This window comes from Phodopus roborovskii, unplaced genomic scaffold (assembly GCF_943737965.1).
Source record: "Phodopus roborovskii unplaced genomic scaffold, PHOROB, whole genome shotgun sequence".
Lineage (NCBI taxonomy): Eukaryota > Metazoa > Chordata > Mammalia > Rodentia > Cricetidae > Phodopus > Phodopus roborovskii.
Window position 1 is genome coordinate 157,501 of NW_026126571.1, and position 14,048 is coordinate 171,548.

Here is a 14,048-nt window from a genome sequence, read left to right on the forward strand (position 1 = left end):
AGTTTCCTCCACTGTGAAATGTTGTAGACTGCATGAAGCACTTTCAACAGTGCCTGGGCTTAAACAGGTGTTAACTGTAGGACTGATGATATAATTTGGTTGGTAGAATGTCTGCTGGGTAGGAAGTGAGCCATGGTTTCATCTCCACCTCTGCATAAGTCTATCGGCCTGGAAACATGAAATCACAAAACCGGACTTTTTACAAATCAATTCACAATTCATTCCATTACCCCTGGACTCCCAGCTGGCCTTCTTCCCTCCTGTTAGTGAACAGGTCACTCTCTCTGTGGCTGCAGATCCATGCATACCCAGTATTATGAGATTTCCCCAATGCTTCCATTATAAGCAATGGTAATCATCAACATATGGGCATCCTAGTTCAAAAGCTCCTGGTGCATCAGGTTGTCCAAGATCATTCTGCCTGTTGCTCTGTTCTCTCCAGGGCATGTCTTTGACAATATGGCATGTGATAGTACAGCATCACAATTCAGGTTCCAGCTAGAAGGAAGAGCTAGTGAGTGGGAAGCATACTTTTTCTCCTTAAAGACACACCAGATGATTACATACATACCTCTCATTGATCTCACAAGGGAGGCTAGGAAATACAAGTTTCAGTTTGGATGTCAAGTGCGAGGTAAAACTGTGGGAGACGCCAATGGAAGAGCAAAGAACAGATATGGAGGGTAGGGAGACAAGTTGTAGTCTAAACCCATCTCTCCATTACAGCTTCATTCTGTTTATATGTGTGTCTGTATACACGCATGAATAAGCATGCTTACATCCATTCCTGTACTGGGATTACAGGCATGGTCTACCACACCTGGCTTCTTCTTGTTTTGTTTAACATGGCTTCTGGGATGGAAGACCTATCCTCACATTTTCATGGCAAGCACTTTACTGCCTAATCTATCTCCTCAGCCTTATTACAGCTTTATCACTGAGACAAATCCCTTGACAGGATGCCCCATTGAGTTTCTAGGCCCCACTGTGAAGTCTGGAAGGGAACAGCTATTTGTTTTGCCAAAGCCCTGAGCAACAAGTGGCAGGAAGACCAGGAAGTTGGAGGTTCAGATGGGAAGAGGCCTCAGGATGTGTTCAGGGTTTGGGTCACCAGCTGTTGCTTTTCTGGTTTATGAAAAAGGTATGTGGAGTCCCTGTTTCTTGGACATAGGCCAATGGTTTGCTGAAGTCCCTTGAAATAGTCCTCTAAAAATATTAGTTATATCCCCTGTGCTGATTGTGGTGGACTGGAGTAGGGACAGGGATAGAGAAATGATTGTGTGTGTGTGTGTGTGTCTTGTGTACTTGTACATGCAGTGGGCAAAACTAGGTAGGAATCTTTAAAAAAATTTCTCACAATATCTGAAATTTCCCCTAGGGGGCAGTGCAGTCCTCTCTGAAAAACATTGCCTGCCTCCGGAGATGGAGCCCATTCTGGGGAGCCCTGTGCAGTGTCCCCTGCTTCAAGTCCAGGCCAGCCCTGACCTCCACACTGGAAACACCAGGGCACTGAGCCAGCCATGATCTCTGACAATAAGCAAGCACTTTTGCAGCTAGGCCTTCTTTACAATTGCCCCTAACACTAAGGAGCAATGTCCCTGCTGAAGTGGTTATTTCCCAGAGTGTTCCAGCCTAGAGGGAGGCCAGGCGCTGCTTCCCTGGGGACTGATACTTGAACTGAGACCTCATGGGTGGATGGAGGTGGCACTGTAGAGGGAACAAGAAAGCAGCTGCAAGCAGACTTCCAAGCTGGAGGGGAACTTGGTATGCTTGAGAAGCTGAGAACTCTCTGGAATTTCAGCTTTAGGGTCAAAGGCCTGAATGGCCTTAACTTCTGGCATAAGAAAGGGATGTAGGTTTCATCCCAAGAGAAGAGGAGGCCTTTGAGAGGTCTTCATTCGAGCAGTGACCCAACTATGTTTGAAAATTTTGTGGCTGTAGTATGAGTAATGGACCATATGTGGCTGGAGTGACCCTGACATGGCTAGTTAGGAGATGCCATCCATCAGCAGGTGGAGGCAGATGCCAGTAAAAGGCATCGGGAGCCTGTGGACACCTGGGTGGTACCAACACTATGAGTATTCAAAAGGGTGACCTAAGTTACAATTAACTGACATTCTTGGCTCAAGTAGACTTAAATGACAGTTCCAAGTGATCAGCCATTCACCTGAAAGCTAGAGACAGGGTGAGTTCTGGATAAGTACGTGCACTGCACATTGCACGTTATCACCTGGAACCAGGCAGATTCAGTGTTCCCTCTGATCTGTTGTCCAGGCTACCTAGGGCATTCGAGTCTCGCTGGCACTTTGCTCTATGCTGCCTTACTTACAGGAAGCAGGGATGGGAGTTCAGTTTCTTGGCTCAGGACATATAACCCTGTGCCCTCACAAGAAAAATGTAGGATGCAGACCCATGGCAGGAGATCCAGCTTGGAGCCAAAAGTGGGCTGAGTTCTGCTAGGAGAGAAGTGGGAACCAAGAAGGAGGAGTAGAGTCCAGGAGAGTAATAGGGTCCAAGCAACTAGAGAAGATTCTGGAAAGTGGACAGCCACCACCTCTCCTTCTTACCCTTCCCTTCATTATGCCCCACTCCAGTGAGAACTGCTGGCCCTTTTAGGGGCCTTGCTCTTCTTGCACCTAGAGATGAGGCTGCTGCTATCTCCTATCTACATTCTCTGATGTGGTGCAGACAGAGTTGAAGGATGTGGCTGAATCCCAATAAGCTAGATGTGATCATTGAGAAGTGTGCGGTGCAGTGTCCTCTTAGCGAACTGAATAGAAGACATTTATAGAGAGCCTTCCTTGTGCAAAACCCTGTTCCAGGTGCTGAGAAGGCTACAGTGACTAACAAAATTCCCCTAACTCTGTAGTGTCAGGGTGTTTGACGATGCATGGTTTGACTGAAGAAAGAGGTATCTCCAAAATGAACTTTTTTATGATAATATTTTTTATTTAAATTTGAAACAAGCTTGTTTTACATGTCAATCACAGTTCCCTCACCCTCCCCTCCTCCCCTGCCCCCTCCAATCCCTATTCCATCCCCTTTCTGCTCCCCAGGGAGAATAAGGCCTTCCACGGGGGATCTTCAAAGTCTGTGATATCATTTGGAGCAGGGTGTAGGCCTTCCCCCACGTATCTAGGCTGAGAGAATGGGCTCCCAAAGTCCATTTGTATACTAGGGGTACACACTGATCCACTACCATAGGCCTAGTTCTAACTAACACCCATGTTCAGGGGGTCTGGATCAGCCTTATGCTTTTTTCCCAGCTATCAGACTGGAGTCCATGAGCTTCCCCTTGTTCAGGTCAGCTGTTTTGTGTGTTTCTCCAGCCTAGTCTTGACCCCTTTGCTCATCACTCCTTCCTCTCTGCAACTGGATTCCAGGAGTTCAGCTCAGTGTTTAGCTGTGGGTGTCTACCTCTGCTTCTGTCAGCTACTGGATGAAGGCTCTAGGATGACAAGTAAGGTAGTCATCAATGAGAAGGGCATTTAAAGTAGCCTCTCTACTATTGCTTAGTTGGGATCATCCTAGTAGATCTGTGAATATTTCCCAAGTGCCAGATTTCTCTTCAAACCTATAATGGCTCCCTCTATTATGGTATCTCTTTTCTTGCTCTCCTCTATTCTTCCCCTGACTCAATCTTCCTTCTCCCTCATGTCCTTCTCTCCCCTCCTCTTCTCCCCTTCTCTTTCTTTTAATTCCCTCCCATGCTCCCAATTTGTTTGGGAGATCTTGTCCCTTTCCCCTTCTCAGGGGGACCATGCATGTCTCTCTTAGGGTCCTCCTTGTTTCTTAGCTTTTCTGGCAGTGTGGATTGTAGGCTGGTGATCCTTTGCTCTATGTTTAAAAATCATATATGAGTGAGTATATACCATGTTTGTCTTTTTGTGACCGGGTTATGTCACTCAGGATGCTTTCTTCTAGTTCCATCCATTTGCCTGAGAGTTTCAAGATTCCATTGTTTTGTTGTTGTTGTTGTTTTCCCGCTGAGTACTACTCCATTGTGTAAATGTACTACATTTTCTCCATCCATTCTTCAGGTGAGGGGCATTCCAGGTCCTGGCTATTACAAATAATGCTGCCATGTACATAGTTGAACACATGTCCTTGTTGTATGAATGTGCATCTTTTGGGTATATGCCTAAGAGTGGAATTGCTGGATCTTATGGTAGACTGATTCTCATTTTCTTGAGGAACCAAAATGAAATTTTAAGACTTGTGTGGCAGCAGAAAGGTCCAGCCTCTGAAGAACTGAACTGAACCTCAAATCTCCATACAAAAGCATATTTATTGATTGTTACACAAAGTTATTTTGGGGTAAGATATTCTTTTCATACCAAGGTCCCTAATCTGATCTAAAGGAAAGCATCACACTCCCATGTGACTTCTTTATTGTGTACTGTGTGTAGTGCACAATAATCCAAGAGACTCAGGTATGCTAGGAGCATCTTGTGACCAGAGTCATGCAAAGGCCATAACTCTGCCTCAGAAAACAATTCTACAAATCATGGAAAATAACCACAGATTCCATAATGATTCTTTAATGTTTACTGTAATGATTCTTCCAGGCCAAACTACTTCTAGAAAACAACTATTCACTCTAATGCTTACCCTATATTCTAATGTCTACCACAGACACAGTGACTCTGCTGAATTCCTACAACACCTTAGGGTCCACCCAACACTGTAGTGTAAAGGCTAGAAAAGGAATAAGAGGCAGACATTACCTAGTGATTGATGCTAAAAGCAACCATACAAGAGAGCCTTGAGAGGGGGTGGGCTGTGTGGCTCAGTTGATAGCACTTTCCAAAGCCCTGAGTTTGAGCTCTAGAACTATGTAAAGTAGGTATTGTGTTTTATACCTATAATACCAGAGCTGGAAGGGGAGGCAGGAAGATCATAAGTTCAAGGTTGCAGGGTTAAGTTGATAGCTGGAGGAGGTCCTTATAGAGTGGATTGGAAAATGAAGGACAGGAGTAAGCATTACAGTTAGAGAGAACAGCTCTCACGATCCAAAGTTGCTGGCCTGACATGGCAAGGAGCCTGAAGAAGGATGGGTCAGGCAAGGCTTTAAAGGTCATCTAGGGGCTCTGGGTTCTACTTTAAGTGAGGTGGGATATAAGAAAGATTTTGAGTGGAGGAGTGACACCAGGTGACGTGGGTTGAGAGTACACCAGGGTGGTGGTGGAGGCAAGGGCAGAGACAGAAGATGGGAGAATGGATGGAGTCTGTCTCGGTAGCTCAGGCAAAACAAGCAGTGACTTTAACCAGAGTGGCGATGGAAAACTGAGAAGGGACAGGATCTGTGTCTGTTTTTAAACCATTTCTTTTACAAACTAATTATTTATGAAGAACATGCTCTTGTGCCACTCTCTTCTTCCCCTTCCCCTATCCCCCCCCCATCTCTCCCCTCATTCTCCTCCTTCTCCTTGTCATATTTTCAAGCAGAGCCCATAGGATCTGTGGTTTTGGTGGTGTGACAAGATTTGGAAGCATGCCTGGATAGTTCAAGAGAGTAGTGGAGAAAAAATGCAGACAGAAATTTTGTAGGCTCTTTCAAAAAATGTTGCAAAAAGAGCATGTGGCTGGGGTTTTAACTTAGTGGTAGAGTGGTCCCCAGTACATGTACAATAGGGGAGAAGGAGACTGAGGGACTTCACAATCACAGGCTGATAGCAGTTGGTTGTCTTCCCTGTCAAGCCACACCGTTGGGGTGCAGGAGTGGAGTGGGGTACACAGAGTGGGATTTCTCCTATGAAAGTGCTGTGCCCCTCAAAATAGGAAGGGGAGGGATCATGTTCTTTCCCTAGCTACCTGTTGGGGTGTTGAAAACAGAGAATCCTAGGTCCTGCGAGGAGGAACTTCTTAAGCTGTTAGGGTACACGTAGAAGAGTGCTAAGGGTCAGGATGGCTTAAGTTCAACTTAAGCAATCTTCTCCACTGTGGAGGGCGAGGAGTTCAGAGATTGTTGCCGCGGGGAACCTCAAGAGATAGAATGGGCAGCAACTGAGAACGCGGTATGATTTGCATCCAGACCTCCACAACCCTAGGCGCCACCGGGAAATCCCCGCGGCAGCTGGGAGCCAGGACTGGATACACAGGACACACGTCCTTAGGCGCGCAGCTCTTTGGACCCATGGTGCCCCAGGCGTTAACCTCACGCTGTCCTTGCACGCCATTCCTTTCCTTCTCTGGGGAACCCTCAAACAAGGCACCCGCGCCTGGACAGGGCCGGAGAGTTCCATTCTTGCTCCTCCCAGGCCACCTCCCTAAGGGCGGACCCAGGCTGAGCTGGAGGGGAGGATCCGCCCCATGGGTGTACCTTGTTCCATTCACAGCCTCTCTTCTTGGGCTGACCAAGTCTCCGCTGAGGTGCAGCGGAGCGACGGCTCTCTTGGCTGGCCATCCCGGGCTGACACTGGTTGGGTAGTAGCGGCTGTGTCCTGTGCTCCTGCTCCCTCCGTTCCTCACACGTGGACTGCAGAGCCATGCTCTGTTGCCTGCTGGCAAGGGCCAGCAACCTCCCCAATGCGAAGAAGGACCAGCGCAGCGACCCTGTCGCCAGCCTGATTTTCCGAGGTGAGAGCCCCGAGGCCAATGCAAACCACTCTTGGGCATCATCCGCCTCTTTACAAGTTTTGGTGTCTGTGGACCCAGATCAGACCAGAAATTCCACCCTGGGATTGACAGCCAGGAAACCTAAAAGAGCAAACGCTACAGGGTTTAGGGAACCTGGAAGTACGGGGCTAAGGCAGTGGTTATTACTTTTCTAAGAAGGTATTCAAAAGGAAGAACGGCCGGCGCTTCCTGGGTAGTGGGCTCAGGGTGGGTTGAAAGATGGACACGGAAAGTAGAGGTGTAATTAGGGCTACATAACTGGTTTGTGAGAGTTTCAACGGCGCGCTTTGAAAGTTATATCCCATCTGTCCATTCATGAATCATGACTGAGTGCCAAAACGCAACCAGAAGGAAGAGGAACTGAATACTATGGATATGGCTTTGACTCAGGAAGTGTCAGGGGTGTCTGAGATGATTTCCAAATTCAAAGAGCTAAGCCTTTATATGTGTTGCTTAGACTGGAAAAGAGCTTCTCTGTTGAAACTGCACTTTCCTCCACTCCTCAGGACCCTTCACCCTGGCTTCAGGCAGATTCCCAAGGGGGGGGTGTCTCAGGAGGGGAAAGGGAAGAGGAAGGACCTGTCAAAATCGGGAGAAGGAACAATAGTGGTGAGTCAGGACCTCAGTTCTGCAGACAGAGATAACTAAGGAGAGGAGAGAGGGCTTCCTCTCACCAGGACCTATACTCTGGCTCTGTGGGATTGAAAACTACAGAACAAGATAGCCACATATAGAGGAACCGGGGCAGGGTTTTTCACCTTTGTGACACCAGTGGGGACACCAGGGACCCAAATTTCCCATCCACTCCGCAAGTACTCCCCCCTCAAATAATAGCAAGGGATGAATGGTTCATGGAGTGACTTTCTATACATTAGCTTTCACTCTGTAGAATTGTTGGGGCAGTTATTGAGTGTAGCTCAGTGGAAGAACACTTTTCTTCGTGTGGTATGTGTGTATGTGTGTGTATACATGTATGGGATGCCAGAGGATGACCTCTAATCTTAGGTGTTATTCACTATTTTGCTTTATTTTTGAGACATGGTCTCTAACTAGCTTAGGATTTGCCAGGTTGTTGAAGCTGGCTGGCCAGTAAGCCCTAAGGTTTTGCCTGTCTCTGCCTCCCCTCAATGCTGGACTTACAAATACCTGCCACCACAGTTACGTTTTGTTTATTTGAACATCAAACTTTGGTCTTCCTGCTTGCTAGGCAACCACTTTCCTTTACCAGGATCCTGAGCCTTTTCGAAACTTGAATGAAGAAGCGTTGGGTTCCATCCCTAGTTCAAACCAAAACACCAGACAAAACTTCCAGCCCTGAGAATGGCCACTGCTCTTGTGTCAGATAGGTGACCAGACTGTTAAGGCACTGCTGGGCTGTTGCCCTGGTTTGGGTGCCCTGAATGTGCTCACCTGTCATTCTTCCCCAATCTCAGCACTCCCACTTGTATGGAACCTTGCTGATTGCTTGCACAGATAAGAAGGGCTGTGATAGCATGTAACATCTCCAGCAGGGATGAATCTGTATTGCCACCTTTTCCGTGAAGGCTCCCAAGAGTTCCCTGGCTTTTTCAGTAATCACCTGCTTAGCTGCAACAGCATCTTGTTGGGTCTGTTAATATGTTCCCCAGCCCTACATCAGATGTTAGGACTCCTGAGAGCAGTGCCTATCTTGATAATTCATGGGAATGTCCTCTGTTGAACAATATATGGTTTTCCCCATTTGGCCCCAAGCCTCCCTCAATCTAGGCATGGTCCTCATACTTCAGGTACCTGAGACTTGCCCCCAGAGAATGTTTGAAAAACATTCTGGACACCACCCAAGAACATCTTGGAGGTGACCTAAGAATCAGCTTCTAACATATATTTGATGCAGGCCACTTTGGAAATGATGCTATGGGTGAAATAATTATGCTTGCCCAGGGCATTCTTCAGACCTAGGATTTATGGAGCACACAACTGGGGGATCTCTATCCTATGGTATACTTTTAACAAGCCCATTGCCAAAGCTCCCTGGTCCCTGCTCTTGAGAGCTAGATCTCTTTGGGTGGGGCCCAGCAGGGTATTCCTGAGGCACAGTCAGGGTTGATAAGCAGTGAGGGACAGTGGCCTTTTTGCTGAGAAGCTAGCCTGCACACAAGCCCTGTGCTTGGTTCCAACATGTGGCTGATATATGTGGGCCTGGACAGGCCTTACCCTGCAGTTGTTGCCTCAGCATTCCAGCTTCAGATGTAATTTCAGGACCTGCCTCCAAAAATAGATTCTGAGTTCTGGGAGGTTGGACTCAGAGCTGTCTGGCTTCCCCATCTGAGGATACAGGCTCTTAATGAATACTGCTCATGTCTTTGTTCTTGTGTTCACTGATTAATTACTTAACCAAAATTGCCATGAGTAACTCTGCCCACATAGACCTTTCTGTATGAATGCGCAGTTTCAGCTTCCTTTCTCACAGCATTCGATGTCTCTCTTCTGCCCTAACCTTTTCCATTCTGTAATGCCATTACTTTTATCCCCTTATTCAAGTGTTTTGCTCATTGAACAAATATTTATTGAGCACATATTATGTACCCATTTCCATTCTAGATGTTGGAAATGCACCTCAGGACAAAATTTGTCCCCTGGTGCTTTTGGGTTCAAACATTCCTGGATTTGCCATATCTCCTACCTGGTGAATTCCTGGCCAGGAACACAGGAGGCCTTGCTCCCCTTCCCGGTCCCTCCCTTGTTTGCTCATTGGGTCCCCTCTCCTCTCCCTTCCCCTCTTTCTCCCAGGCAAGAGCCTGGGGGGGGGTCTTACAGGACAATATGTCCCCAGGGAAGACTTCTGCCTCACCTATCAGGGGAGATGGACTTGATGGCCACTGAGGTGATTTGGTTCCTGCAGAGTGCAGAAATTCTGCTGTGATGGATACACCATTATAGGACAACTTGCAGTGTCATCCAGGTCCAGGCATAGAGACTGGCTATCTCTGCCCTCCACTAGAATTCCCCAGACTCCCTATCTTCCTCTGTAGAGGACCCCTGGAACTTTGCATATTCAAAAATAAGCCAGCACAGCATGCATAGGGCCTCTATGGGTCTAAACCAGCTGGGATCCCAGTGCTGAGAGGGGACATGAACACAAGCCCCCATGCCTAACCCAGAAGTTATCTCCAACTGATAACCACTCACAAAGGAAAAATTAGTTTTCTCTGATGGAGTATCAGCACTGTGTATACACATAGTGCTTCATCTGGGGATCTCCTTACAGGTATTTGCTTGTATATTTTGGTTTTCAGTTTTATGTTTTTATGGGATTTCTGTATGTGCAATGTGTCAATGTGTGAGTCTCTGCATCTATGCATCTTATGCATTTTGGGCTCCTTCTCTCTCTCTCTCTCTCTCTCTCTCTCTCTCTCTCTCTCGATAACTGTTTATTTTATACTGAGGGAAAGAAAGAAGGAGTGTGGATTTGGGTGATGTCTTAGGTTTCGACTGTTGTGAAGAAACACTACGGTGAAAAGCAAGTTGGGAAGGAGAGGGTTTATCAGGCTTACACTTACAATTGTACTCATCACTGAAGGAAGTCAAGACAGGAACTCAAACAGGGCAGGATCCTGGAGGCAGCAGCTGGTGCAGAGGCCATGGAGGGATGCTTCTTACTGGCTTGCTCTTCGTGGCTGGTTCAATCTGATTTCTTATAGAACCCAGGACCACCATGGACGGATGGCACTATCCACCATGCCTTGGGCCCTCCCCCATCATTCACTAAGTAAGAAAATGACCTACAGCTGAATGTTAAGGGGGCATTTTCTCAATTGAGGTTCCCTTCTTTCAGATAACTCAATTTGTGTCAAGTTGACATGAAACTAGGCAGGACGGGTGAATGGGAAAGTGTGGAGGATTTGAGAGGGGCTGGGGGAATGAACACCATAAACAAAATGTAGTGTATGAAAAAAAATCTATTTTCTAAATTTACTTATTTTCATTTTATGTGTATTGATATTTTGCTTGTGTGTATGTCTGTGTGAGGGTGTCAGACCCCCTGCAACTAGAGTTACAGAGAGTTGTGAGCTGTTATGTGGGTGCTCTTAACAGCTTAACCATCTCTCCAGTCCCCACAAAATCTATTTTCAACTAAAAATATAAGTAAAAGCAAAACAATACAAATAAGCCACATGTACTTTCTGTGTTAGTTCTTATTCTTCTACTTAGCCCTTTAGAAATTCTGTAGAGTATTTGATTTGGTGGATGCACAATAGTTAATTCAGTCAGGTCTCTTTTTTCTTTTTTCTTTTCTTTTTTCTTTCTTTTTTTTTTTTTTCTGACATGGGGTCTTGCTATGCAGCCTAGGCTGGCCTTGAACTCTCGGGAGTCTTCTGCCTCTGTTTTCCAAATGCTGGTATTATAGGCTTTTTGTTTTGTTTTGTTTTTTCTTTTACCATGCCAGGCTCTACACCATATTAAAAGTATTTATATCCAATTCTTAAATTACATTGATGACTTGATGGTTAAATCTTTGTCCATGTGTTAACTGCCTTTTTTTTTTTTTTTTTTTTTTTTTTTTTTGGGTGAGTTCCTGAAGAGGCATTGCTGTGGTCATATCTGAGTTTCCCATCTGCCCATCATTACCTTCTATCAGCCATGCTTGAGGACTCATTTTCTCAAGATCATGCAAATCTCTGACTATCTCTTAGGGTTCAGTAGTATTTGTTGGGCTGGGGGAATATAACTTAGGTGATGAAGTGCTTGCCTATTGTTCATGAGGTCCAGGGGTCCATGCCCAATCACTGCACGAAATCAGGAGTGGTAGTTCAGACCCATAATCCCAGGTCTTCAGATGGAAGCAGGAGGATCAGGAGTTCAAGGTCTTTCTAGGCTATATACAAGGAGGAGAAGGGGGAAGAGGAGGAGGAGTGGGCGCAGTATAGCGGCCAAGCAGGAGGCTCAGCTCTCTCCTGCTCACCCTCCCTCTGCTCCCACCACGCTGCCAGCCCACCAAGTCCATTTCCCATCCCTGTTACAGGGGTGGCATGCGGTATTAGAAGCTTTGAAGCCTGTGGTCCAGAAAGTTCTGCCACCTGATTCAGGGACAGAAGCAGCCAGGACCCACCCCTGTATTAGTTAATTGTCTTTTTGCATCAAGATACCTGGCAACTTAAGGAAGTTTTGGCTTATGGTTTGAGACTATAATCCATCATAGCAGAGAAGTCTTGGCCATAATGCCTTAAGGTGGTTGCCACACTGTGTCCGAAGTCAGGAAGTAGTGAGAAATGTGAAAACTAGTGAGCTAGCAATCTCTTTTTTATTCAGTTTGGCAGTTAGGGCAAGTCTTCCTCTATCAACCTAACCTAGAAAACATTCACAGACATTCCCAGACGTTAGATCCTCACAGGTTGGCAGTCAATATCAACCATTAGCGTCTCTGTGTCCCACATACTAAATTTCTGCGCTCTCTCTAGAGGGCCCTCTCATCAGTTACCTTTGTGTTCTCTGGGTCAGAACCTTCCCCTCCCTCTGCTCACCATGACTCTGGCCAGTAACCCCCAGGCCTACTGCCCATGTCCTCACGATCTTTCCCAAGGACTACAGAAAGATTGTGATAAGATACATATTACATAAAGTTTATCCCTTTTTCTTGCTTTGGGGGTGGACTGTGAGCAAGGTCTAGCTATGTAGGCCTGGCTGGCCTAGAACTTGCTATGTAGATCAGGTTGGCTTTGAATTTACGGTGATCTTCCTGCCTCTGCTTTCTAAATTCTGGGATTACAGGTGTGTGCTATCATGCCTGGCTAAATTTACCATCTTAACCAATTTTGAGTATTAAATTTGGTGGTATTGAATATAATCATGGCCTGAGTGTGGTGGCACATTCCTTAATCCAGTACTCAGCAGAGACAGGCCAATCTTTGTGAGTTAAAAGTTAGCATGATATTAAGTACATTCATGGGTTTTGGAGTGTAGCTCAGGGATATGGTGTGTGCTTAGCGTGTACTCCCCCAGTCCTGGGTTTCTTCCTTAACAAACATTTTCCCTCCAAACAAACAACAAAATCTACCCACAAACAAATAACTAAATCCCAACAACAACAACAAAAAGAAAACCCCATTTAATTAATTGTGCAGTTGTCACCACAGTCTACCTCTAGTACTTTCCAGAGTGCCACACCCAGGAAATACTTCAGGTCTCTCTTCCCAACACTGGCAACTTCCACCCTCCTCTGCCTCTGTGATCTTGACAGATCCAGGTACCCTGCACCCAGAATCACACATTTCCTTCCTTCCTTCCTTCCTTCTTTCCTTCCTTCCTTCCTCCCTTCCTCCCTCCCTCCCTCCCTTCCTTCATTCTTTCTTCTCTCCTTCCTTCCTTCCTCCTCCCTCTCTCCCTTTCTTCACCTCCTTTTTCGAGCTTGTGTGTGTGTGTGTGTGTGTGTGTGTGTGTGTGTGTGTGTGTGTGTGTTTATTTAGCAGAGCTATGCAGTCTGAATGAAGTCCAGGCTTCCCTATAGCTGTCGAGGGTCCTGGACACATTCACAGAGCATGTGTGGAGCTCCTCCACCCCCTCATGCCCCCAGCAGGAGCTGTGCACTTTGGAGTTTGTTAGATGAAAAGCCTTATCTCCCAAGGCCAGAATTAGCAGCCAGGCACAGGATTGGTAAGAATGTCTGCCTTTCCTTTGGTGCCTGTAAGCCACACAATGGGCAGGTAAATGTTTCTTTCATTTAAAAAGAAAGTCTGAGTTTCTATACATAATACACACACACACACACACACACACACACACACACAAACACAACGCACACTTGCACACGCACACATTTGTAAGTCATATGTCAGCCTTGGGTGTTGTTCCTCAGGAACTGTTCATCTTGTTCTTTGAGACAGGGTCTTGTTTGACTAGAACCTGGGACTTACTATTCTGTTAGGCTGGCTGGCCCACAAGCCCCAGGGAGTTCTCTCTCTGGCTCTCCAGCACTGAGTTTTCAGTCACATGCTACTGTGCCTGTGAATATAACTCAGGTCCTCATGATTTTGCAGCAAACACCTTATAACAGCCTTAATCTTGTTGTTCTTTTTGGGGGGTTGTAGACCCGTAAGTGGCTCCTCTCAAGCTCACCTGAAGGGTCTGAGAGTTCACTCTTCCAGTAAGGACTTCATAAAATCCCACTAAGTCCTCGGTTGTCTTCATCTTCAGGGAATACAGGAAGTAGAAACTGGTTTAAAGACACTTAGCCCCAGGCTGTCATGAATGTTGCCCAATTATGTTAGCAGAGAGCACCAGGAAATGAGTTTCTTAGTGGGCCAATCAAGAAGGGCAGTGTGTGGAATGTTCCGTGTTACTTCTGAAGGCCACAGGAAGCAGATCCTTGATAAGGAAGGGGAAGTGAACACTTAGCTTTCATCTCCTGTCTCCTCAAAACCTAACAGTAGACACAGATCAGTGCACTGCTGGGG

The 14,048-nt window shown here is 46.3% G+C and overlaps 1 protein-coding gene across 22 annotated transcripts in view; it reads left to right on the forward strand.

Annotated features, from left to right (window-relative positions):
- Dysf (dysferlin) overlaps positions 1–14,048 on the forward strand; it is a 183,464-nt gene that overhangs the window by 4,226 nt on the left and 165,190 nt on the right. For 13 of the 22 annotated variants that reach the window (XM_051203113.1, XM_051203119.1, XM_051203118.1 and 10 more), the window contains exon 1: positions 6,457–6,579. The exons of the other annotated variants lie outside the window; for them this stretch is intronic. In XM_051203113.1, coding sequence (XP_051059070.1) covers positions 6,489–6,579 — 91 coding nt within the window. In that variant the 5' untranslated portion in view covers positions 6,457–6,488. Of the gene's footprint in view, positions 1–6,456; positions 6,580–14,048 lie in introns of those variants that run through there. 22 annotated transcript variants of the gene reach the window in all.